Genomic DNA, 27306 nt, shown 5'->3' with positions numbered 1-27306 from the left:
GCAGCTGGAGTACTGCGTCCAGTGTTGGGCTCCACAATTCAAAAAGGATGTAGAGAAGCTTGAGAGAGTCCAGAGAAGAGCCACGCGCATGATCAGAGGTCAGGAAAACAGACCTCATGACGACAGGGTGAGAGCCATAGGACTTTTCAACCTGGAAAAGCGCAGGCTCAGGGGAGATCTATAAGTGGCCACCTATAAGTTTATCAGGGGTGGTCATCAGGATCTGGGGGAACATCTGTTCACCAGAGCGCCCCAAGGGATGACAAGATCAAATGGGCACAAACTCTGCCGCAACTGTTTCAGGCTGGACATAAGAAAGAACTTCTTCACTGTCCGAGTCCCCAAAGTTTGGAATAGACTGCTGCTGCAGGTGGTTCAAGCATCCACTTTGAATGCCTTCAAGACACATTTGGATGCTTATCTTGCTGGGATCCTATGATCCCTGCTGACTTCCTGCCCTGGGGCAGGGGGCTGGACTCAGTGATACTTCAGGGTCCCTTCCAGCCCTAATGTCTATGAAATCTGTGAAACCTGGGAACAAGGAGAAGGGTGTCAGCATGTCAGCACACAGCTCTCCAAAGACTCCACAGTGCTCTTCATGCCACAGCTCTGGAGCCACAGAGTTGGAGAGCAGTCTTTGCTAACTTTCTCATTTTCAACTCTTCTCCTCTTCCTTTGCAGCACAGCTATATTTATTATCTGAGGATTTCTTTTGGTTTGTTTTCAGAGAAATAAGTTACTCCTCACCATCTGAGTTGTCTGATACACAGCCTTCAAAGTTCTGCTCTGTGTGAAGGACAGTCACACATTCTAACTGGAAGGGAATTTGAGACAAATTTTATCTCGGTTCCAGTGCCAGCTCCTTCGACTCCCTAGCTCTGTAGCAGACCAGGATCACTGAGAGCACTAGCTCTGTGGTAGCTCACCTAGTAAGTGCTGAGGACAGCTTAGGAGCCAAGGCTCCCCAGGGCTTCTGGGTGCCTGTCTCCTTTGCAACCCTCCTACCAAACTGCTGAAGAGAAAGGAAGTGCCCAGGGAGTTGTAGAGCTTGAAAGCCCAGGGACTTGGGTGACTGTCTGAGGACTGCCCAGGAACAGACCAGGCTGGCAAGCTGTCAGGGAACAAGGCAGGACCCCATCACCAATGTGCCTGGTTTGGCTCAGAAGGTTCATTAAAAAAGATACATTTCTAAAGGGTGCATCAATCTCAATGCATTGGAATTGTCAGATGGAGAAACATTCGGCTGGACATTTCTGAGCAGCTCTGTCTGTCACACGAGTCAGTTTTCCAAGTAGAATCTTTTTTTATGAGGACAGAATCTACCAAACACCCAAATGGCAGCAAACAAATGTGTGTGGCCCTCTCTCTAATTGTGCCAATATGCATCCACCAGAGCTAGCATCTGAACACAAATGATATGTATGCAACTGTGAGCAATTATGATTTATTTAAAATGCGCAATTTGCAAAATTTCATGCTTTCTTTTTGTGGGAAAATGAGTAGTAATCAGAGACCTTGATCAAGATCACAATCCAGATTGGCCTAGGTGATGCACTAGATGTGGTTAGATCTTATGTGGCTAGTTCCACAAAAGTATTTATGCACCTAATGTGTCTTTACAAGTGTGTGGGGGTGGGTGCTTTAATTAGAAAGGCTCTTGGGAGCTGCAGCACCATGTGTATTCAGTATCTTGTGCCTCAAAATGGTGGCAGAGGCACTTTAAATAAAGCTTGTCAAATGATCTTTAGTTAAAGCACCCCCACCATCATTTTGAAGTGCAGGGACACTGAATTCACATAGTGCTGAAGCTTCTGGAGCATGCTAGTTAGCACACTCCAGCAGACTCAGTTAATTGAGTCTGCTTTGATGCATTTTAATTAAAATGCATTGGAGCAGGCACTGGGCACACGTACAGGAGCCCCTAAATGCCATTTAACTGCTACTGCAGGTGTACAAGTCCAAATTTTAGATCCTAAAACCCCACTCAGCAGCTACTTAACCCTAGAGGTGTTTAAGTTCCTAGGTTCCTAAATTTCCATCAGCAAAGAGCCACAGGTTTCTACAGGGTTGTCTACACCAGTGATTCTGGTGCCGAGGCACCCTGGGGTGGTCTGAGATCCTTTTAAGGATGCTGTAGGGTACTGCATAATAGTGGTATTAGGTGTGGGAACACCTATACATTATTTCATGCACAGCACTGTGCAATAACAAAGGGACTTTATTTGAATTTCAAGAACTTGGATCTTTATTATAAGAGCTGTGTTCTCCGTGCTGCCCCAGCTTCTTAGCTCTTCTGTTGTAATATGCTGCTTGTCTGTCCTGCTGTTCTAATAACAGCCTCCGTGTGTTGCCTGTTTTTCCCCCATCTGGTTGCAGGAGGCTGTTCTTCATGGGAAGTAGTGTCTTGGTTCTTCACCCCATCAGTATCTGGGCTGGCCTACTATCAAGTCCCTGAGAGGGGTATTGTGATGGTTCAGCAAAGCCAGATAAGGATCACATCCATCCTTTTTGCCCTTTCCATGAGCCTTTTTGCTATCCTGACAGCTGATTCTACCTTCCCATTGCTCTGTCAATGCCCTAGGGAAGAAGTCTTGTTTTCAAACTCCCATTTTGTGCTAAATCTTTTGAATACCTCTGCTGTATATTGGGGCCTATTATCTGAATACAAGGTAGTGGGTATGCCATACCTGGCACTGTGTGTTCAGTTTCCTGATTACTGTACTTGTTTAAGTGTCCTTGAGATAGACTACCTTTCACAACCTGGAGTAATAATCTGATGTGACCACATAGTTTCTGTCATTGAACACAAACAGATCTCTCCCAACTTCTTCCCAAGGTCATGTTGGGATATCATGAGATTGAAGCTTCTCTTTCTTGTCCACATCCTTTCGGTAGTGGGGAGCTCAAAAATAAACATGGTACTCCAGATGTGGCCTCACCAGTGCTGAATAAAGGGAAATAATCACTTCCCTTGACTTACTGGCAGCACACGTGTCAATGCAGCCCAGTATGCCATTAGCTTTCTTGGCAACAAGGGCACACTGCTGGCCCATATTTAGCTGATTGCCTATTGTAACCCCCAGGTCTTTTTCTGCAGAGCTACTGCACAGCCAGTCAGCCCCCAGGCTGTACTAATACATGGGATTGTTTTGTCCTAAGTGCAGAACTTTGCACTTGTCCTTGTTGAACCTCATGAGATTTCTTTTGGCCCAGTCCTCCAATTTGTCTAGGTCACTGAATCCTAGCCCTTACACTCCAGCATTTCTACTACTCCCCAAAGCTTGGAGTCATCCACAAACTTGCTGAGGGTGCACTGTATGCCATCTTCCAAGTCGTTGATGAAGACATTGAACACAACGTGCCCCAGGGGTCAGTCCTGGGGCACTCCATGTGATGCCAGTTTTCTATCTACTTTATAGTCCATTCATCCAGCCCATAATTCCTTAGCTTGCCTGCAAGAAAGTTGTGAAAAACTGCATCAAAGCCTTGTTAAAATCAAGTATACCACATCCACTTGTTTCCCCGCATCCACAGAGCCAGTCACCTCATCATAGAAGACAATCAGGTTGGTCAGGCACGACTTACCCTTTGTGACTTATCCATGCTGACTGTTCCTCCTCCAAGTGCTTAGAAATGGGTTCCTTGAGCATCTGCTCCATGATTTTTCCAGGGACTGAGGTGAGACTGATTGGACTTTAGTTCCCTGGAGCCTCCTTTTTATCTTTCTTAAATATGGACATTTGCCCTTTTCCAGTCATCTGGGCCCTCTCCCAATTACTGTGAATTTTCAAAGATGATGGCCAGTGGCTGTTCAATCTCATCAGCCAACTCCCTCAGCAACCTCGGGTGCATCCCATCAGGCCCCAGGGACTTGTATATGTCCAGCTTTTCTAAATAGTCCCTAACCTGTTCTTTCGCCACTGTTGCTCACTTCCTTCCCAAACTGTGCTGCCTGGTGCAGTAGTCTGGGAGCTGAGACTGAGGCAAAAAAGGCACTGAGCACTTCTGCCTTTCTGCATCCTCTGTCACAAAGTTGCTCCCCCATTCAGTAAAGGAACCACACTTTCCCTCATCTTCCTCTTGTTACTGACATACTTGTAGGAACCCTTCTTGTTAACCTTCACAACATTCCTTGCTAGCTGCAACTTGAATTGTGCTTTGGCCTCCCTGACTTCATCCCTGCATGCCCCAGCAATACTCTTATACTCCTCCCTAGTTGTTTGTCCAAGTTTCCATTTCTTATAAGCTTCCCTTTTGTGATTTAGTTTACTGAAGAGTTCCCTGCTTAGCCACGCTGGTCTTCTGCCATACTTGCTAGTCTTCCTGTGCATCAGGATGGTTTGTTCCTGCACTCGCAGTAAGGCTTATTTAAAGTACAGCCAGCCCTCCTGGACTCCTCTCCCCATCAGACTGACTTTCCAGAGGATCCTGCCCATAAGTTTGAAGTCAGGATGCATCTAACTCAATATGCCAGCACCCATTTTTTACACCACAAACCATGAACACTTTTACCCTCGATAGTTCAGGTGCAGTATGTCCTTGAGAGTGGGCAATGGATAATGGCTTCTTTTCAATGCCCTGTTCAGAGGTTTTGGATCAGTCCAGATCCTCAGTTCTCCAGATGGTTTTCTTATCACTACCAGGCTGCTTATTTTCACTGGTGCTCATTTTCACTGGTTTGATAATGCCCCTTCTTGTTAGGCTTGTTAGTTCCTCTTTGAGTGGCTCCATCAGGGCTAATGGTACTCAGTAAGACTGCCAGAACATAGGCTGTATTTGTGGGCCTATTTCTAACTTGAGCTTTTCTTCTCTGTGTCTGTCTCCCTGAAATACATCTTTCTACTCCTAAAAAACATCTGCCAAGGACCATCTGTACTTCCTTCCTCTTGTCTCATGTGAAGGATATTCTGATGTTGCACTGAGATCAGGTCTATGGTTTGCACTAATTCAGTGCATTCTTCAGTGCTGACCACTATGAATTCCAGGTGATTTTTTCTGTTCCACGGATTTTGCATTGATGGTCTGCATTTACCCACTGCTTGTATAGTTGTTTTACTGTACATCACCAGTATCTGCTCATGTCTGTCTAATCTGCTGAGTAGTTATTACTGTAGATATTAGTAGATATTACTGCTGAGTAGTTTTGCAGGAATTACACTGCAGCTGGCTCCACAATTGTACTGGTTGTTGCTCCATATTAACATAGCTGCAAGGTTGTTTAGTGACTATCTTCTGTAGTGCATGTATATCCAGAGTATTTGGATCTGCTTAAGTCATGGAGGAGACCTCATCTTCCTTATCAAAAATGTAATTGTCCTCCCCTCCTGAATGTATTGTGGCTTTATTTCTTTTGGGATTGTTGTGGCACTGAGACACAAAATGGTTATGTTTCCCATAGCCCATGCATCTTTTCCCATAAGCAGAGCACTCCCCCTTCTTTTCAAGCATGCTGCATCCCACAGTACCAGCACTGGAGCCTGGGGACTGCATTCCCAGTTGGCCTATCTTTGTTCTGCCTCCTGGGTCCCTTTAAATTGCACCTGTGTATTTGTTCTACACCAGCAATTGTTTTAGTTCTTTCCTTAGAAGATTCAGCTGCTTGTGAAATTTGGATGCATTTTTCCAGAATCAGATTAGCTGCTCTCAAAAATTCCTTATCTTAGGATCGGATGTCCTATAAATAATTTTCTCTCTAATAAGGGAGTCTGTTATGTTCCCAAAATTACATGTGGATGCCAATATTTTCAGCCCTGTAATATAATGATCTCTTTCTTGTTCTGGATCTTGATTCTGGGTTAAAAAACAAAACTATCTTTCCTCAGTCTCATTTCTTCTGGGGTCAAAGTACATATTAAAAGCCTTCATCAGCTGCTGTAATGTATTTGACTCCTCAGGTAAAGGTGGTCCATTCATTTCTCTGTCCTTTGTCTCAGTGGGGTAATAGAAAACATTTATTTTCATTTTCTATCCTTGCTTGCCATGTGTTCAGGATCAGCTCTTCCTTCTATTGCTGCCAGTTTCTTTGACTGGAGATCCACATGTGCAGGGGGGCTGAGTCCCTTCATTTTGTCTGTTCCCTTTGCTCTGTGGGTGATGCTTTAAATCACACATTCTTTGCTGTGGTTCTCATCCGCTGTCTCATGCACAGCACTGTGTGCAATAATAAAGGGACTCCATTTGGACTTCAAGAACTTGGATCTTCATCAGCAGAGCTGCGTGCTCTGCAGCCATGCAGTACAGCCTGTGCTCAGAGCTATTGTGAAATTCTTCAAATACACTGAGCTTCCTGGTGTCAGCCTCTGGATCATCCCTTCTACAACTTGTGTTCCAAGGAACCTGCAGGTTGTTACATACGTTCATCAGATAAACCCAGAGATTTCACATAGGAATCTGTTCTGTCAAACCCATTCTGGCATGCTATGGTCTTTTTGCATTCTTTGCAACAGAAGAATTTATGTTACTTTTCTGTGGTCAAAAAATGAATGCAAGATAAGAGCTGACATTCCCAAAGTGTGCCTTGAGCCTAACAAGGTTGAGAACCACTGGTCTATACCATGGTGGCAATTAGTCCTGCTGCAAAAAGTGTCAAGCACACCTTGCCCACCTCCCTCTGCAGGCATGATTCAGACCCAGAAATATGGTTGTTGGTGAATCACTCTTGGCTTATCCCTTTGGACCCACTTTTGTGCTCTCAGTCTTCAACATCCAGAGCATTCTCGATAGTCAAATTCTGGTTTGGAGTGTCAGGGAGTGCGGGCAGGTGAAGGACAGGTGAGATATGCTCAGTCTCATCTTTGCAGGGACCCGCCACTGCCGCATCCAGAGTAGACTGCCACAGAGTAGTCCAACCTTAACTCCCATTCATTCATGCCTTATTTCTACTGAGGATTTAGCTACCTGGCCTGCAGGTCCCAATCCAGTAAATGTTCTCAAAGGTCCTGCATAACAACAAATATGCTGGAGGAGGAAAAAGAGGTGATGATTCTCTTTCCTAAACCCAGCGTTCAGAGCATTCAGCCAGCGTGTGGGAGACTTGTTTAAATTTCCTCCTGTGACTAATGTATTTTGATGTTTCTAATCTACTGGGGCCTCTGGAGTGGGGCTTTCTCAGTCCTGGTTGGAACTCTTCTGATTTGCATGAGAAAGGGAGAGAATTGGTAGATAGAGGACATTATCCACAGTGAAAAAAGGAACAAGAAGGGAAGACAGAGAAAAAAAAAATCTATGAAAGTATAAGGTGTAAAATAGAGCCTAAATGGGATTTACTTCATGTGAGCAATTGCCCACTATGATACTGGGATAAATAGTGTCTAATAATACCAGCGTTAGATTTAGTGATGGAGTGATATCTGCTTATTTGCTCTTTGTGGATTATCTGACCATTTGTTTTAGAATTCCTTTGAAAAATCATTGACTCTTTTTTAATAATCTCCAAATAATCATTGGGTGACAGGCAAAGAAAACATGGCCATATGAAAGAAAATGATGAAGAGTTCCCAAAGATTCAGAAAAGGTTAATAGAGCTTGTCTCATTGCTGATAACAAAGGGAATGAAAAACTCCGTGAGATCACAGCGACTATGGTTTCTCCTTATTATGCTCTTGTTTTTGGGGCTGGATTTCAACATAAAGAGCTATGATTTGGAATGAACTTGTTCTGCTGGGAATCTTTCTAAAGTGCTTCACTAAAGCTATGGATGATGGAGCCAATTCTAAACCCACTCATAATTGTGTCCAAGTGTGATGCTATTCCACCCTGTCTGAGCCCCTACAAAACTGCTATCTTGTTTACTTTTATATTGTCCTCTCATCTTTACCTTAAGACTGAATCACCAAAAGCAGTGATGGGGCGGAGGGCCCACCACCTTTACAGTCATGATTTTCAGAGAGTGAAGCAGGGTAGAATAAAATCACACTTAGGCAACTAATTAGTGGAATAGGATTTCGCTCATAGCATCCCGGCTTGGGGCATGGAAACAAGAAGCAGATTTAGTGTTTAGAGGGATGTTTGGCTCATTGCTCACAGTCTGCCTCTCCATAGACCCTGAAGTACCAAAAAAATACAATATAGGCTCAAAAATGTTTTGAACACTATTTTGTGAAACTAACTGAAGTTAGATGATATAAAGGGACAGTATTTAAATGTCTAAATCTCATTCTATCACAGGCCCTGCAATTCCAGTTGGGGTGGATGTACAGGTTGAAAGCTTGGACAGTATTTCTGAGGTCGATATGGTATGTAATACTTTCTTTAAGCCTCCATTATTCCTACTCAAGGAAAATCACATGTTTAGGTTTCAGTTTATCTTCTAGATGAAGGCAAATGCTGCAAGTTTGAAAGGCATGTAATCAGAGCTAGAGACTTAATAAAGATGTGCAGTGTCCAAACGGTCACTATTTAACCTACAAATAAAGAAGACAAGAACTGTAAAGGGGAAAAAAGGACTTTGAAAGAAAACAAGAGTGATATATGCAGTATAAGTAGCAAGCAAAAATATAAACAGCTGCCTGAAGTGTTCTTTTCATTATGCCCCATAGAAGAATTTGTATCAGTTGACTTTAGATGGCTGAAAACAAAATATTGTGAGATTCAAGACAGTCCTATTTACTTTCTCCTTTTTTATGGAGCCAGAAAATCTATTCTTAAATATGTGAATTTATGAGGAATTTTAGAAGAGCTAGTTGATGACATAAACTAAAAAAGCTGTTTTCCACTATTTCATCTCTATGAGTCCTCTAATCCAGTTCAAATGCACATGGCTGGGGCAGTGAGGGCAAGTGTGAGCTGCCTTTTCCAGTGCTGAGTTTTCACTGGTGATAATTGGGTTTCAGTCAGCAGTGCTGCCACTCTAGAGATATGTATTGGTGCTGAACTCAGTTGCAACTAATAGTTGTTGTTGTTGTTGTATTTTGTCTTTAAGAAAGAAGGTGGATCCAAATATCAATTAGCAACAATTTTCAAGGTGCTGCTGGCTACAAAGGGGGTATGTGTATGTCAGTGAGATACCAAGTCAGCCTCCTTTAGTTAGTAAATGTGAGTTTACATGAGTGAGAAAGACAGGAAGCAAAACCGGCAGGAAGAAATGGATAAATGAGGAGGAAAAAGGAGAAGCATCTTCTTATTTCTACTCTTCCTTAACCCGCTTCCTCACTGTTCCTCTTATGCACCATGCAGTGCAGTGTCTAGGTATAATCTACAAAGTTAAAGACAAGGGTTTAACTTAAAATCTGAACTCTACAGTGTTTATGGCTTGAATACAAAACAGTTTCTATGAGGTCATATCTCCATGGTAAACCTATCATCTTGAGCAGCAGAACATCTGAGTGGCTCTACAGGTGATCTGCTTTGCCATTCTGCAAGTAGAAACAAGCCCTTTGTAGGGTTTTGAACTAGTGATAACTTATTAGGAACAAAAACCCAGCATGCACTGCTCTTGTCCAAGACCTGGCAGACAAGACTTTTGAAGTTACTTTTGTAGGATCTTGCTTAATTGGGAACATAAATACAAATGGGTATTTTATCTCTAAGCTTGAAATGGTTATTCAGTTTTGAAAGCTGCAGGTGACAGGTTGAGGTCAACAGCAGAAACAGATGTTTTTCTTTGTGCTGCTGTAGGGTTTGCTTTTTTCCACCCCTACCAGCTTAAAATGGAATTTTTATTTATTTACTTGTAAAATAGGGGTAACAGTCCCCTCATTCTGTTAATGTTGGCAATAATTTGGTTCTTTCATTAGGATAACTTGCTTAATGTTTAGGCTCATAATTTAGCTAATTGGAAACAGATTTTTGCTTTTTTATGTACACTGAATGTCCATTTTCCTTTAATATTACGTTGTCAGGATCCAGAAAACATTTTCTAATGCAGTGGGTAGACTGGCATGCATTTACTTTTCTCCTATGACTGATCTTCATTGATGCCTTCTAAGAAATACTTGCAACGAGCCTAGAATAGCGTATTAACAACTTTCTAGTGGAAGTATATGGATATCTTCTTTTCTCTCTATCTTACTTTTTAATCTAACATATGAAATGCATGGGTGGTGAATTTTCCCAGAATACTTCACTTCTGCTGGAAACTGTTCTTTGGTAGCATTAGTCCAGGGAAGAAAAATGTGCTTGAAAGGGAATAAATTTAATCTATCTGAGTGACATTAGTATATAGCAACAGATTATTCCACAAACGTATGACTGAAAAGGACCTAGTCACTGAATCCAATTACCTGTAATTGCTGGCAACCATGTCATATATTTTTATCCAGAAGGGTCCACAAGAAAAAGCCTTTTGCATATCACAGCCATAAAGCACCTCTTAATGTCCCATGACAAACTTAGGTTCTTTATTCCCCCCTCCCCCCCCCAAGAAAAACAAAACAAAACAAAATATAACCTCAAAAATCTGCAATGTGCCATAAGAAGTGTGCAAGAGACACAAGGGCACTATAACCGAGGAACTGGCCCATGAAGTCTCTGGACCCAGCCTGTTCAGCCATAGCTTTGGCAGCATTCAGTGGTGGGGGCTCTTCCCTGCACCATGCTGCAGTTGGGCACCTGGGACACTGGCAGAGAGGGAACTTTTGCTATGCCACACTGCAGCTGGGTCATGGGGAAGAGTGGTGGTGGCATCTGGGTTGTAGTGCTTGCCCACCTCTGACTCAAGCTGGGTCATTCTGGCCCCCCAGTGGAAAATGTTACCGACCCCTGCTCTAGGTCCCTGCAGTGTCAGGGAATTTGTTAGGTACAATATACCACAATGGTCCCAAGAAGTGGATCATTCCCAGTGCTATAGAGGAAAATAGGGGAAAAAACCCCCCAAAACCCCAAAGGTCTTTTCCAGTTTGACCTGGGAGAAGAGTTCCTTCCTGATCCCAAATCTTGTGATCACTTTAACCCAGAGAGCATGAACAAAACACACTGCAAGGCACCTAAGGGTTTTCACAGTATCGCTACAAGAACCTGGACACCGTAATTAATTGATCTCTCACCTTCAGTTCTGGCTGCTATCTGATACTTCAGAGAAAAGAGGAAAATACACAAAAAATCAGAAGCTGAGTAATGCATTTAAGATGGAGCAGGGGATAAAGGGGGTTGAGATGTCTTTCTGTTCTCTTTCTTATGGCTCTCAGATATCAAAGTCATTGTTGTGACACATTTCTTCACAGTTCTCTTTTCTTCTAATGCAGGATTTTACTATGACTCTATACTTAAGACACTACTGGAAGGATGAACGCCTGTCATTTCCCAGCACCACTAACAAAAGCATGACTTTTGATGGCAGACTGGTTAAGAAGATCTGGGTTCCAGATGTTTTCTTTGTTCACTCCAAAAGATCATTCATTCATGACACAACCACTGACAACATCATGCTGCGAGTGTTCCCGGATGGTCACGTGCTTTATAGCATGAGGTAAAGACAAAAATTCAGCTGTCTGCGAACACTCTGTTATAATTCTGATTTAGTGACCAAAAGAACTGTCATACAGGATCAGGCTAGTGGTCCTTTTAGTCTATTAATCTGGACCAATACCAGCCAGTACCAGATGCTTGAAAAGAAGTTGCAAGAAAGTAATACTAGGCAGCTATAAAATAATACACTCTCAAAGAAACCATCCTTCTAACCGTCAACAGGCAAAGGAAGGGATAGTGGATCAGGAATACCTGTCTCTTGGTCAATCTGTAATTAAATTAGAAGCTATGGTTCAGCAGCTGGTGATCTCTAGAAATGTCCTTTTTTGCCTCATATTTGCCTAAGTAAGCTGTTACTTTCTGTGAGAGTTTGCATGTCAAAATCCAGATTTAACCAGGGAGAAGTAGTTAGGCAGAAAGTAGGGCAGAGTGGCATAGATAGGGTGACTGTATGTCCCAGTTTGGCTGGGATACTCCCAGATTCCATAGGCTGGTCCCAGCCAGTTGATCAAAAGGCCCTGGGCTAGAGTCTGCGGAGAACAGAGCAGAGCGGTGCACCAGGTAGGTGGCTGGGCAGGCATTGCTGCTGCTGTGCAGTAGCAAGGATGTGCCATGTGCATGTGCACAGAAGCAGCAGTGCCTGCCTGGTGCACTATGATGCTTTACCTCCCTGTCAGACTTTGGCCTGGGTCTTTTGATCCACTGGCTGGGTCTAGCCTACAGAATCCAGGAATATCCCAGCGAGACTGGGACATAGGCCAACTTATTCTGAGATTTCACCAGTTTACAGAGATGGAAGTGGCTGCTAAAAGATGCACTATTGCAGTTGATTCCCAGGCAGATTACTGGCTGAAAGAATTGTAAGGAACATCCCAACAGTTTGTCAGGGATTTGTGGTTCCTTTAAAAGAAAAAAGATGGGTTGTATAGCTTAGGAAAAATACCTTTGAGGCAGGTAAGAGTTGAAAGTTTTTCAGAAGTCTTTTAGGCCTAAACACACACCGCTTATAGAACATGAGTTCTTCATGTATCCCAAACCTGCCAAAGAGACCTTTTTTGGGGAGAAAATCCTGGTTTTTATGTTCCCCCAAGTTCAGTATGAACCTTCAAATGTTTCACTAGCACCATTTCAGTGTCTTCTGATATTTATCTATCTCAATTGTGACAGAATGGCTTTCAGGAGATGGAAAGAATTTTTAAAAAGAAGAAAAAATGCATCTGCTTGATTCAGAAGGGTGTTCCTTCTTCCCTGAGGAGTAAATATACTGGATTATATATTACTAGTAGGTTAATGTCACCTGAAACTTTACTTTAAGTTTCTATATTTCAAGAACAGTTCATTGATAGTTTTGCTTAGAGAGCCCTATACCAATCATCAAGTTAAAAACATAGGCTTTTTAAAGCAGATAACATGGTTGTTTATGTACATGTGCATGTACAATATTATACCTTAACTACTTCCAGTAGTAGTAAAGAAAAAAACATTGTGATGAGGCATTCAGAAAAACATTTCTGGACTGACGTATATCCTTATCTAACCGAAGCACTTATTATATTTAAGCAGGTCTTTAAAAATGCTTTCCGTTCGATATGAATGAGGTCAGGAAGGAAATTCCAGTTGCAGAGTGACCTATGTGGAAGAAAGTATGGAGACAAGAGGGAGAGAATGCAAGTGAAAGAGTAGTTAGTCATGAAGTTGTGACAGAATGAAGTGGGAAGAAAGGGAGTGAAGTATACTTCCTTTCAGCTGTTGCCCAGCAGAAATGGAGTACCTTGCCATATGCTTTTGCTTAGATATCCTGTGGTCTCAGGTGCCAATGCCAATTGCAAGTTATTCCTTGCCAAAGCTGAACAAACTTAAAAGAATGATAAATATTTAAAATAGCAAATATTGGCTATACCAGGTCTAGTTGATTTGTTTTCATGCTGTTTATTTATATATGTAACCTGCTGCAAACCATATCTTCAAGAGGAGACTGGATAGGCACCTGGCTGGGGTCTTATGACTCCTGCCACCCCCAGTGCTCCTTCCTGCCCATGGCAGGGGGTCGGACTACATGATCTGTCTAGGTCCCTTCTGACTCAATGATTCTATGATATCACAGTCCAAATACAGCTCATGCAGTCCAGACCTTACCCACTGGGATACTAGCACATGTATCAGGTCCAGCTGATGGCCTACCATTTAAATGTATACTGGAGGTACAAATCCTGATCTTAACAACATAGAATGCAAGGGAAAGGATTGTTTAAGGTTTTGGGTGATATTCTGGGACTCAACAGAAAATACCTAAACATTAATTGGACCAGAGATCAGAACTGAGAACTTCCCTATTCCAAAGGGGTGTCCTACCCATTAAGCTGCAGTTTCAGAGAAACATAAAATAATAGAAAAGTAGGGCTGAAGGGCCTTCCAGAGGTCATCTAGTCCAACCCCCTGCCTGAGGCAGAATCATTCCTATCCAAACCATCCTATAAAATCCATAATTTAAACTCTACAAAATACTACAGTCAACCCTGACACAAAACAGACCTAACATGCCACAGGTAAAGCAGGGAAACGATGACAGCTAATGTCCTGCTTTCTATAAAATGTTGTCAACATAAGCTCATGAGATTCTGGGTAGAGGGCCTCTGCCAGGGTATGCACAGCTGCAGAAGCCCCTACCTCCCCTTGCACCCCTTGGCAAGCTACCTAGGCTCCAATCTTCCCACTACTCAGCCTGGCCAAGGCCCCACTCACCCCATGGCCTGCCCCTACCCCACTCCCTCCCTCACCATGGGGACCTTGATCTGCCCCCCACTTCCCTCCCCCTGAGACTGACCTTCTGGATAGGGGTATCAGGGTGGCATGTGGTAGATACTGGGTTGCACTTTAAGTCAAAAAGTGCTCTGGTGCTTAAAAAAGTTGGAGACCACTGCTCTATACCTAACGTCTCCACATCCTTTTTAAAATGTGGAGCCCAGAACTACCTACAACACTCCAGATGAGGCCTGGCCAGTGCTGAGTATCACCTCCCAAGTCTTGTACTTAATGCTTCTATGGAAGCATCCCAAAATTGCATTAGCTTTTGTGTAGCTGCATCACACTGTAGACTTGTATTGAGTTGGTAGTCTATCACAACTCCCAAATCCTTTTCCATAGTGCTGCCATCCAGCCAGATGTCACCAATTTTATATTTGTGTTTTTAATTATTCTTCCCAACATGTAGCACCTTGCATTTGTCTTTATTGAACTTCATCCTTTAGCTCTAGTCCAACCTTCCAGTCTCTTGAGATCCTTCTGAATTGCACACACATCATCCAGTGTGTTCACAGTCCTTCCCAGTTTTGTGTCATCTGCAAAGTTGCTCAAGATCTTTCTATGCTACCATCCAAATAGTTAATAAACACATTGAACAGCACTGGGCCCCCAGGACAGACCCCTGTGGGGCTCCATGAGAAACCTCCTGTCATTCTGAGATGAACCGGTTAATAATTACCCTTTGTGTGTGGCTATTGAGCCAGTTATCTGTCCATCTCATAGTAGTTTTATCTTGCTCACATTTCTCCAACTTGTTTCTAAGCAGGTTGTGTGGAACGTTGTCAAAAGCCTTGCTGAAGTCCAGATACACTATTTCAACAGCATTCCCTTCATCCACCCAAGTAGTTACTTTGTCAAAGGAGACCACGTTTGTTAGACAATTTATTTTTTGTAAATCCATGCTGGCTGTTTGTGATCAGTCTTTCCTCCTCCAGATGCTTGCAACTGGTCTTCCTTTGGATATGAGTCAGTAACTTCTCAGGTACTGAGGTAAAGCAAAACAGTCTGTAGCTCCCCGGAACCTCCTTTTTGCCTTTTTTAAAGAGGGATACTATGTTGGCCCTTTTCATGAAGATCAAGTTCTCTAGCATGCTGATTCATTGTCTATTAACTTGTTTCATGCAAAGTGAGGCAGTATCTACAGGAGACACTGAGCAACCCTCAAACCAGGATCCCATTGTAGCCTGGTGGAGAAAGAATTTACCTGGAAATTTGGATAGGCCGATTCAAATCTCCTCACACCAGTGCAGTCAGGATGGTTTTCCTATTTTTCCAATGATTGTTTAATGCAAAATACAGAAACAGTCCTGGAAGCAGGTCTTAAAAGCTTGTTCCACCCCTCCCTCCAGGACAGTGCTTTGAGCAAAGGAATGCAGTCACACTCCTCCTCTCTGAGTCTGCATGAATTGATCTTGCATTCTTTGCTGTACGTTGGCACAGCTTCCTAGGAGAGGGGGAGATTACCTCTGCCAACCCTCCCAGACATGCCGGCTCAGCCCAGCACAGCCCACAGGGTGGTGGCTAGAGCCCTGTCCTGGGAAGCCCTGAGTGCATGGGTCTAGAATACAGGCTTTCTGCATTTTTGCTGAGTATCTTAACCACTATTATGCAGAAGTTTGGCAGTAACACCACTACCAGCCCTGCTTCTGAATGAAATGTCCATGGCCACTGTGCTTTGTGTGGACACTATTGCTATCAGCTTATGGTAGCAATTAGGCCTGTACAAAGTGGCTAGTATTTGCTTCAGATCTGGATTCAGCTAATCTGGGGGACTGATTTGATTTGGTGATTTGAATCACTGTCCCAAAATCGATTCGGTCAAATCTGATTTGGAGATTCATCTGCTGCCAAATTGGTTGACTCTCTGAATCAAACAGGCCCCACCCCTGCCTGCTCTCTCAGCCCCCCCATGGCTGCTCCACCTGGCCCCAGAGTCCCAGTTATTTAAAAAAATAAAAGCCCCACACTCACTGACTCCTGCTGGTGGGGTGGGGGATCACCACTGCCCCACACTGCCCCATGCTGCATGGAGGGCTCTGCCACAAGCCCCCAGAAGCCCTGATGGCTGCTGCACCAGCTGGTGAGTCAGGGCTTTTTATTTGCTTTTTTTTTTTTTAACAGTCGGGATGCTGTGGCTGAGCAGGGCAGCCATTGACGGGGCTGGGAGAGCGCGCAGGGGATAGGGACTCACGGCAGAGTCAGCACTCATAGCTTTTTTAATTAAAAAAAAATTTCAGTGGTTGTGTAGACCTTTATATAACAACCTAATAGTTGAAATGTCACCTAGAAAGTGGGAGACCTAGGTTTCTGGGCTGAGGGACTTCAAACCTTATGGATGTTTGTACACACCATGGTGTTTGATCCTTGTTAATTTACCTCTCTTTAAAAATTTTAACCTGGGTTATTTCGGCGTGTTGAAGTAGAGTTTACACACCATGGGCTTTTGAATGAATGACCTCTACTTTCCAGAGGAGTGCTGTAAGCACTAAGCTATGGAATACTCAAAGATAGCGGGGAGAGGAGAGAGGAAGTTCTCCACCCCTTCTACCTAAGATGGATTACTGAGCAGAAAGGAACGAAAGTGTCATGGGGCTAGAAAGAGATCAAGCAAGAGGGAGCATGATTCTGCAGCCCAGGTATGAGAAGAGAGACCAGGGTTTCTTTCCATACTGCCAGGAATATCAATGTATTTTATCCAATGACTTTTTAATGCAGAATGCACACACAGTGATGGGAGCAGAGAACAAGGACCTGAACCCAGAACTTGTTATACCAGGATAGGGTCTATATCACAGTCCTGATCCCTTTTGCTTGCTATCTCTGGCTCTATAAATCTTACATTCCTTTCTACACAGTGACCAGGTTTCATCAAGAGGGGTGAAACCTTTTCTTTTACCTGTAGGTTCATATTAACTTGAAGTCTGGTGCTTTTAAGCACTCTCCTGGTCAGTGAGAGAGATCAGCTACCATGCCTTCAGGCTGAAGAGCTCCAAGAACACAGGTCACCCACTTCCTCAGTGATTGTTCTAATCCTTCTTACATGTTGCATTTTGAGCTGCTCAAATGTTGACCAGTGTTAGTGCTAGCTCGAGTTTGGAGCAGTCACACCGTAATGCTAAAAGCCTTCTCTGACTGTCACCCCCCACTTGCATGGCTCTGATTTGCCACTAGAAGTATGGCAAGCAGGGGCCCATTTAGGAGCCATAGCTGTGAGTTGCAACTGGAGGGCTGATTTTGCTACGACAGGCTTCTTCTATCCCTGCTCTAGGTGGGGGGTATATGAGAGATGGGTTGGGGTGGTGCAAACATGAAGCTGACAGGCTAAAAGTTAATGGTATGGGGGTGGGTAATGAACTGGGAGGTAGAAAAGGGGGTGAGAGGAAGGGTGGTGAAATGAACGAAGTCAGCTACTGAAGGATAAAATAAGAAGTAAAAACAAGAATTTAAAAAGAAAGAGGAAGTAAATCAAAGAAGGTCTCATGTTCCTAGGGTGAGTGGGAGGTGGGAGTGTTGATGGAAGAGGCTTTGGGGGAGCTACTGCCCTTGCCCTGGGAAGCAAACCCCAGCTCAGGAGCACCCAGTGCAACCCCATACTTGTTCCCCGCCATGCCTGCTAGACCCCACTCCTGGACCTGACCATGTCCTGCAACCTGGCTAGTGGAAATGGGCTCTGTAGGCTGTTTTCAGGGGGTTGCACCGTTGGGGCTGGGAAGGTCATACCCCCAGGAGTTGGAGGTGGTGCTGATTTAGCACTAGAACCACTGCTGGGCAGTAGAGTTCAGGTGGTGGAAAGTTTGTCTACACAGAACAGGAAGGCGGGGGAGGGGACACTGCATCTTGAGATGCTTGAGAACTGCAAGTTGGGCAGGTCATCTGTGTCACATCTTAATGGAACATAAGCTGGTTAACACAGATCAGAGATAAGTCTGTCCTGGAGTGACATAACTTTAAGTTGCCTAAAGTGTGCTTAAAACTAGTTTCAGGTGTTAATGTGTGGTTAAGGGGCTAAGAGCTCTAGAAGCTGCCTAGAATTATATGTACCAAAGCCATAAGGTATTTGGAGGAAGGCACCACTGACTGGGTTTTAAAAGAAAGGGGTGAGATAATCAAATGTACATGAAAGGAGACTTGCACATCTCTCTAGGTATAGATTATTGGGTTGTGAATCTCAGTTTCACATCTAGCTGAGGACTGCAGGTTGGCATCTAAATGCTGGAAAGACTTACATCTCTCTGCACTGTTAGATGAATGTAATATATCCCAATGCTAGGCACTTAACTATTCCCATTTAATGTATAGGAAACTCATACCCAGCTGTGTAAGCAGAATACATAAGTCCTTTTTGAATCTTGCCCTAAGGTGTCTAATAGGCGAGGTAGGGATTTTGTGGACTGCATTATTGGATTTAGGTCCTAAACTCTGCCTAAAGTCCACTTAAGATGAGTATGTTCTTTTGCATATCTGGGCCAAGTTGCCTAAAAGTTAGGCAACACCTCTGTGACTTATGGATCTAATTATCTAAAGCCTGCATTCTCTACTTGCAAAATGCAGAAAACAGTAAGTTCCTGTGGAAGAGAGTAGCAAAGATAAATACATTAAAGACTACAGCAGAGAGAGAGCGATAATAGTGCAGATATATTATACATTTGTTTTGGAAAACAAGTATTTTTCTTGGGAACTATTGTCCATCAGCTTCAGTATATAGTGGACTAAATAACTGGACCCATTGATTTAATTTTCTTAATGATACTGTCAAGTACAAGGTAAAGACTAAGTAAATGCATGCCTTGGCTCTGTGCATGTGCTCTCTGGGGGCATTTTGGCAGTATGGATATAAAAAAAACTACTGAATTACTGAATCATTCTTTTATTTGTGTTTTATGAATTGACAGCCACTTAGCCAACACTGTATATTAATTGAGGGCATATCTTATTGACAGGTTGAGTTACTGTGCTTTCCCTGACTAATGAACTTTTAATGACTGCAGGCTTTGGTACAATTTAGGTGACCTTGAGGAAAGAAAATGGCATATTATAATGATATAAAGGTATGCAGCATTTAACTAGGGTGACTGACATATATATATCAGGGCAGATTTTGCCTCTCAGTCCTTTGAGCAGTGCAAAGGTCTTTATCAACATCTGAAATGAACCATGAAACTGGTCACAAGCTGTGTAAACAGGTCTATTGACTTTCAAGTGATGACTGAGAACTATTGACTTTGTCACCAGTAAAGCTGGAGCCTATTTCAAACCATTTAACAGGAAAAAAGCATCCTGACAGGAAACGCATTACATAATATTATGGCAGATTAGATTCAGATTTGTAAACTCAACTTGGAGTTGTTACATATCCATAGCTGAGATGCAAATTTAGTAGAGGCAAAGATTTGGTCCTGAATAAATGTCTTTCTCTCTACCATAATAAATAGCCTTCAGACTTAAATAAGTTTCATCAGTTACTGAAAGAGTACCTCTGACCTACCATTATATAAATTGAAGTGTGTGTGAGAGAGGGAGTTCTTGCTAACTGTATTGTTCATTTGTGCATTAGAAGCCCAGATTGTGCTTTTGTCACGTCCCATCACTCAGTCCCTGTTACTGCAAGAAGCCAAAGTCTTCATCAAAGCTGGACATAAGGAAGTCTAAAACACCATTCCAGCGAAGTCACTTTTAAGATAACAACATCATAAGGAAAAATTTATTGTTATACCCTGTAAGATAATCAAACTATTATTATTATTGTTAGCATTAAATTCCTGCCCGGTGATGTCAGCTGACAATAAAGGTGACCTGCAGCTATCCAGCCATGTGCCATGGAACGCACTCTTCTCATCTGATCCCAGCAGTCTTTCCTGCCCAAGTGCAGGAGGGCTGGACCCAATCATTTGTCAGGTTCCTTCCAGCACCTAACATCTATGAAACTATGAAAATGACCATGGTGGTCAGGAGAACACAGATGTGGTATATAACCAGTTTTGCTGCATCACAGTGTTGGGCATGGTACACTTTGTCCAGTCCTGAGAAGCTGAGCCTCTGAGCTGACTAGGAATATTCTTGGGGCCTTAATGCTAACACTATATGTAATTGCTTGTTTTAAAGTCAACAGATGTTGTCTACATCTATGCAGTAGGCCTCTGCGAAGCGGCACGTATTTGCTTCGGATTTGGATTTGGCCAATTTGGAGATTTGAATCATTGTCCCAATTCAATTCAGCTGAACTGTGTCTGAAGATTTGGTGCCGCTTCGGAGCTTTGGCCATAGACTAAACAGGCAGCAGTCCTCACCATGCAGGACACAGTTGCTTCCAGCTGGTAAATCTGTTGTGGTGGGCAGGGGAGGAAGGGGGCAGATCAATGCCCCCACAGTGAGGGAGGGATTGGGGCTGGGAAAAGCTGCCCAGTCAGGACAGAGGGTGTGGGACTCAGGGAGGAGGTTGCAGGGGCATGGGATGCAGGTGCAACAGTGGTGGGAGTGGGGGCTATGACCTACTGCTGCTTGCTCCCTTCTGCCTGGAGCGAGCTGTGCCTGCATTGCGGCCTGCCCCAGCTGGGCAAGCAGCAGCAGGGCAGAGCCCCTGCTCACAGCACTGCTGCCCTCGCATCCCATGCCCCTCCACCCTGGCTGGGCAAGTGGCAGCAGCACCTGCACCCCATGCACCCCTGCCCTAGGTGGGCAAGCAGTGGGCTATGCCTTGCCGCTGCTTGCCCAGCTGGAGCAGGGCGGGGTCCAGGATGCAAGCATAGCAGCACTGGGAGCGGGGGCTCTGCCTTGCTGCTGCTTGCCCAGCTGGGGCGGGGTGAGATGCAGGCAGGACTCGCTCTGGGCAGAAGGGGGCAAATGGCATCAGGGCATAACCCCTGCTCCCAGGACTGCCGTGCTTGCATCCTGCACCCCCCACCCCTCTCTTTGAGTCCTGCTCCCAGAAGTGACCCAAGCAGGGTGCGGGGTCTGGGGCAAATCAGCCTGTGCAGGGCCCTGCCGCTGGACATGAGGATGTCAGCAACGGATTCGATGGCAGGGAGGGGGGTGCTGAGCAGCTGGAGGTGCTGGGTTCGGCAGCCAGGGGGTGGTGCTGAGCAACCAGACGTGAAGCCGCCAGCAGTGTGGGGTTGCTGCAGCCACTCTGCCTGGCTCCACAGCGCCCCCCAAAGTACAGGGCATGGGGCGGTCACCACGTTTTGCCCCCCTCAGGGACAGCCTGCCCATGGCCCCCTGTTTCAGCTGGGCAGCCTGTTCCAGCCCCAGTCCCTCCCTCGCTGTCGGGGCATTGATCTGTCCCTCCCCCCATGCCCCTTCCCTGCCCCCTTGGCCCACCACAACAGACTTAGCAGCTGGAGGCAGCTGTGTCCAGCGTGGTTGAGGACTGCTGCCTGCTTAGTTTATGGCCAAATCTCCAAAGCGGCACCAAATCTTTTCTGAATTGATTCAGAGGCTTCCAATTTGATTCAGGCCTTTTAATTGGTCTCCCAATGCAATCTGGGTTCAGAGATTTGCCCGCCGAATCGGTCTGAATCTCCTCTGAATTGAATTGGCTACCAAAGTGTCACACAGCTCTACTATGCAGTGCCGGCGTCACACATTTCCTGCACACTCTGCAGAGTGTAAGAACTACTGCTTCTCTCGAGTAACCGTTCCTTTTTTGATTTCTAGGATCACTGTTACAGCAATGTGCAACATGGACTTCAGCCGATTTCCCCTGGACACTCAGACTTGTTCATTGGAGCTGGAAAGCTGTATGTTGCACCCAAGTTCATGTCTATTACTTCTTTCTTTGCTGACTCTCCATGCTCAGGCTAAGCACTCTTTTTCAGAATAAAAAAAAGAAGACATTTAAGTAGTACAGGCCAAAACTTTTGGCAGGCATGCTACAAGTTAAGTCATGCTCCCTCCCCGAGTGCCACTGTGTCCCCTCGCCTCTAGAGGCACCCCGATAGAGCTTCCACCTGGGGCACTGGAGTGGAGGCAGGGGGTCCATAGCCTCTGGCTGTGTGGAACAGAGTGGGGCCAGGATGCTGCTGGAAGAGAGGTGTCACCACCAAGAACCATGTTAATCTTTCCCTGGCCCTGCAACTGCTGCAGTGTTAGATGGTGAGTAAGCATCCAGTGCCCCTGAGTTTGTCAGTGGCTGTAGGACCAGGAAAGGATTAACCTGGTGACACCTGAAACCTCCTCTCTCACCAATCCTGTCCTATCTGTGCAAAGCCCCCTCCTGACCTCCATTTGAGCACCTCCCTCTTCTGAGTGCTGGGAGCTCAGATGCCACACGCGGAAGCTGCCTGTGCCACTTGTGGCACATGTGCGGTGGCTTGGTCACCAGATTGAGAGGCTTCCCTTTGACTCCATGGGCTTTGAATCTGGTTCTTATTTTTGGAGGACAGCATATGTGTGTGCATGAAATTTTAATAATAGGTTGATTCTACACCTGTTTAGGTTAATGCGTGACACCTACACATTAACCTAAAAAATGAATCAACACTGAGTGCTCCTTTATGGCTTGGTGAGGCCTACACAGCTATGTAGGGAGAATTCAGAATTTTGGCTGTGTTGATTGGCTCTGGCTGGGTGACAACAGAGAGGAGTTAATGCTGGAGGAGAAATGTAATTAAAAACGTAACAATAATATCATTATTTATAATATCATAAAACATATATTTAGAATATTGTTTAGAATAATGTTAATTAAATACTTGAACTCTGGTACTTTTTATGCTCAAAGACAGTAAGTACATTGCAAAAGATGGGCCTCATTTTGTAAGCACAACAGTATGCAAGTCATCCCAGTGAGTTCAACCTGGGTAACACAGCTCAACTCAGTGGGACTCCTCATTCAAACAAAATTATTTTCATTCTTAATCGCCTTCATTAGAATTTATGGCATGGCCTTTGCCAGACTATTCCCAAGCCTAGTAGGCTGTTGTTCTGAGCTTTTCCCAGGGTTTCAGCCTACATTTTCTTCCATTAAATTTTATCCCATTACCGCTAATTATACTCATGTATTGCAATAAATAATTCCTCATTCATACTCTTTGAATACTTACATGCTGTTATCTCTAATCACACTTGTTACCCTCAGTTACATCTTTTTGATAATGTTTTAGATAATTGCAGCTTACCCTTCCTCTAAATTTGGTCAAGTTAATTCCTATGGTTTTCCTCATAATTATGCATATACTTCCAGCCCTCAGTCAATTTTGCTGCTGTTCTCAGAACTCCCTCCAGTTTGTCTCCACTTTTCTGATACAGTAGGAGCCAGACATGTACCACTCTCCTTTGATTTTACCAGAGTTGTATGAAGAGAAACTATTATTTCCCAGAAATACCATGAAATAGCACTTTGTTTTGGCTGCTATAGTCCATGACATGTCAAGATTCTAGTTAATCCATTGTGCATTATCATCGCTGGTCTGTGACGAGAAGGACAGGCATTATTGCACTTCAAAGAAGCATTAATTTTTCCCAGATGAATTAGTCTGCATTTTTCCAACCCACTCCAGTTTTGTTGTTTCCCATTCCCATTTCTAACCTTTTTAGGACTCTTTGTCTTATTACTCTGATCTCTCAGCATTTCCCTATTTTGGGCCTGAGCTTGCTCTAGCGAATCAGGATGGGGTTCTAAGGCCATTCATGAATTTTATTATCATAGTGTTTATCCAGGCATGATTACTTTTTATACTGGTCGTTTAAAATAGCCGAAGCCATTTCATAGACTCATAGAATCAGAGAAAATTAGGGTTGGAAGGGGCCTCAGGAGGTCATCAAGTCCACCCCCTGCTCAGAGCAGGACCAGCCCCAACTAGATCATCCCAGCCAAGGCTCTGTCTAGCTGGGTCTTAAAAATCTCCAGGGATGGAGATTCTACCACCTCCCTGGATAACTTGTTCCAGTGCTTTACTATCCTCCTTGTGAGAGTTTTTCCTAATATTTAACCTAAACTTCCCTTGCTGCAATTTGAGACCTTTGCTCCTTGTTCTGTCGTCTGCCACCAGTGAGAACAGTCTAGCTCCATTGTCTTTTCTTTTTCTAAGATGCGTACACTGATGAAGATCTGATGCTGTATTGGAAAAATGGGAATGAATCTCTAAAAACTGATGAGAAGATTTCTTTGTCTCAGTTTTTGATACAAAAGTTCCATACTACCTCGAGACTTGCTTTCTACAGTAGCACTGGTATCAGTCTTTTAAAAACTTTTTTTTATTCTTTGTATCATGACTGTATATTAGTTCAGTTTCAAACACTAACAAGGTGAAATCTAAATGAAATTTATGTTATTTGCCTGAATAATAACCATTCTTATGGGTAGTCTATATTGTGAATGATCTGTAGGATATAGGATGTTCATGCTCACATACATGTTTATGGATTGTCTACTCTTTAAATATTGGAATTGCTGAGAAAGATAGCTGCTCTTCTACAAATTATAAAAGATGCTCTTAATGACATTTGTTTCCCCTCCCCCACAATAAAGGGTGGTACAATCGCCTGTATATAAACTTCACATTGCGGCGCCACATCTTCTTCTTCTTGCTCCAAACCTACTTCCCTGCCACTCTGATGGTCATGCTGTCCTGGGTGTCCTTCTGGATCGACCGCAGAGCAGTACCTGCCAGAGTCTCATTGGGTGAGAGGAATTTACAAAAACCATGAATATAATACACTCCTTGAATTTGAATATTTGGTGGGACAGAGAATTTGATTTTGTTGTTTAAAGGTTTTAGGAAAATAAATATCTATTCAATCTGATTATTAAATTAATTTGATGTTGATATTTTGTTTTGTTGTTCATTGTTGAATTCATTCTTTATATCATTGATAAATCCTCCTGATCTACTTTTAAAAATCAGGGCAGAAGAGGGGACAATGTTTTTTTTTTCTTTTTTAAAAGAGAAGCAAGCAGAGAAAAAACATATTAGTGTTGCTGAGCCAGAGAATCAAGATTTCTAGCTAAAGGCTCACTCTCGCAGCCCTGAAATTTAAGGTCAAGGAAGGCAATATTTTTAGGAGGGCCTAGAACCCACAAATCCCATTTCCCAGGTGACTGCCCTATAGTCTGTCCACCAGACTATAGTTAATGTGAGGGCAAACTCCACCCTTCTTGCTGAGGCTGAGACACTGTGCATCAGTCAATCCGAGATTCATTGATCCAGGGAAACAAGCAAAAGGAAGCCTGCGTCTGTAGTCTAGTGATTACAGCAGTCCCCTGGGAGAGGGGAATCCTGAGATCCACTCTGTTCCCAGAGTTATTTTGTTTTTTCTAACACAGTTTCTCTAACTCATATTCCTTGGTCAGGTTTAATTTTTAAGCATAAGTTGAATGGACTGAAGGGGCTGGTACGGATTTTGCACATAGTCCCTAAATCCTACTAGGAGTCTGTCTGCATCTGCATCTTTAACAATCTGACCATAAGAGGCTGTTTAATTCAGGACAGTTGGAGCTTCTTTTGTTTGCACTATGGTTTGTTAGAGCTACATGCAGATGCAAACCTCTATAATGAGACAACAGAAAGCTCACTCAAGTGAAAGGAACTGCTTTTAAATGGAACTTACAAAGAATAGATCCTGATAAGAAATGATACACAAAGGATGTATTTTCAATATTTACTAGTTTAGAGTGACCTGAATAAAATCATAGATAATACTCCTTGGCTTTGCACTCAACTGCTGGATGGCTTTTTGCAAACATGTAAACACTGAGATTCATTCTAATTTTCACTATAAGCATTTTACCTCTGTTTGTTGAACCAAACAAAACATGTTTTGATGCTTACATGCTTATCTGTCAAATATATGGGATAAGCACAATTGCTGCCATTTAAAACTTTTCAGCTCTTATTGTTACCATAGATAATTATGGGTAGAGCACATGATGCTTTTTCATCACAGCATGTCATGCAAGACATTTTCTAGATCACACATGGAGGATTTTTGCCTTTTGTGGAAACTATTTACATCAGATGCTCTTCAGCAGTTATCAAGTCATTAACTGCTTTTTGATTAGTAAGATGACAAACTGATTGTTTCAGTGAACCAAGAGTCCATATCACTAGGGGCCTTCTAGAAGAAGAATCTGACTAATTGACTCAGTAGTATGAACAACTTCCTTAACCTATAGAATAGTCCTTGTAGGCTGGGATCAAGCATCATTTCCAAATTAGGTATCCAAGAGTTAAAGAATATCCCAATGGAAGGAGTAGCTGTCCCATCACATTTGAAATCCTGCCTGGCCAGTGTGCACAAGAATGCAATTTAATGGACCAGTCCTGTATTGGCAAGCAGCTAGACAGTACATTATTTCTATCATCTATGGCAGTGATTTGCAACCTTTCCTGGACTTGAGACACTGCCCACTGGATTCAAGGCATCCCGGCATAACTTTTCTCAATTGAGCAGCAACCTGATTTCAAAACTACTTTATATATTACAAAGCTTATTTCCTTGCAGAGTAGCTAGGCAGTCCAGGTAGGGTATCATCCAGGGAGGGATAAGGCTGAGCCAGCACTTATCTGCTTACCATATCAGCTTATCTCTTTTACCCTATTTATCTCCTCAAACCTCAAGGAAACCTTCAAAGGATCTGAACACATCCCACAGTGCATCAGCACCCTGGATGTGAATCACCGGATTATGGGCTGGAGCAGTGGTTCTCAACCTTTTTTGTACCAGGACCCATTTGTAAACATCAATGGCCAGTCCTGATCCAGTGCCTTTCACTCCTAACCTGCTGCCCCCAGTGTGAGGGGCAGGGGGCAAGTGGGTGTGTGGGACATGGGGGGCCCAAGCAGCCCCTTGCAGATTGGATCTCTTCCAGCCTACAAGGGAAAAGCCATGGTTTCCCATGTTTTTCTCCTTCATAGGAGCATCCATTTCAAAGTTTGTTCATGACCCGTTCATATATTCTTGCAACCCACTTTTGGGTCACAACCCACGGGTTGAGAAATGCTGGGCTAAAGTATAGGGTGGTATAAGCAGATCTAGAATTTTGAAAAAGGGGATGCAAATTGTATGATGCATCATAGAATCAATGAGTCAGAAGGGACCTACACAGATCATCTAGTCTGACCCCCTGCCATGGGCAGGAAGGAGCACTGGGTGTGGCAGGGG

General features: G+C 43.7%; 1 protein-coding gene across 1 annotated transcript in view; it reads left to right on the top strand.

Moving 5' to 3' along the window:
* Positions 1–27306, top strand: part of LOC109311860 (gamma-aminobutyric acid receptor subunit rho-2) — a 79901-nt gene that overhangs the window by 43894 nt on the left and 8701 nt on the right. Inside the window, exons 3-7 of the mRNA XM_019537743.1 lie at positions 8167–8234; positions 11181–11404; positions 21859–21941; positions 24234–24374; positions 24674–24826. Coding sequence (XP_019393288.1) covers positions 8167–8234; positions 11181–11404; positions 21859–21941; positions 24234–24374; positions 24674–24826 — 669 coding nt within the window. The remainder of the gene's footprint in view (positions 1–8166; positions 8235–11180; positions 11405–21858; positions 21942–24233; positions 24375–24673; positions 24827–27306) is intronic.

Source organism: Crocodylus porosus, unplaced genomic scaffold, assembly GCF_001723895.1.
Source record: "Crocodylus porosus isolate Cpor-Errol unplaced genomic scaffold, CroPor_comp1, whole genome shotgun sequence".
Lineage (NCBI taxonomy): Eukaryota > Metazoa > Chordata > Crocodylia > Crocodylidae > Crocodylus > Crocodylus porosus.
The sequence above is the reverse complement of the archived record's forward strand: the minus strand, read 5'-3'. Positions and strand labels throughout refer to the sequence as shown.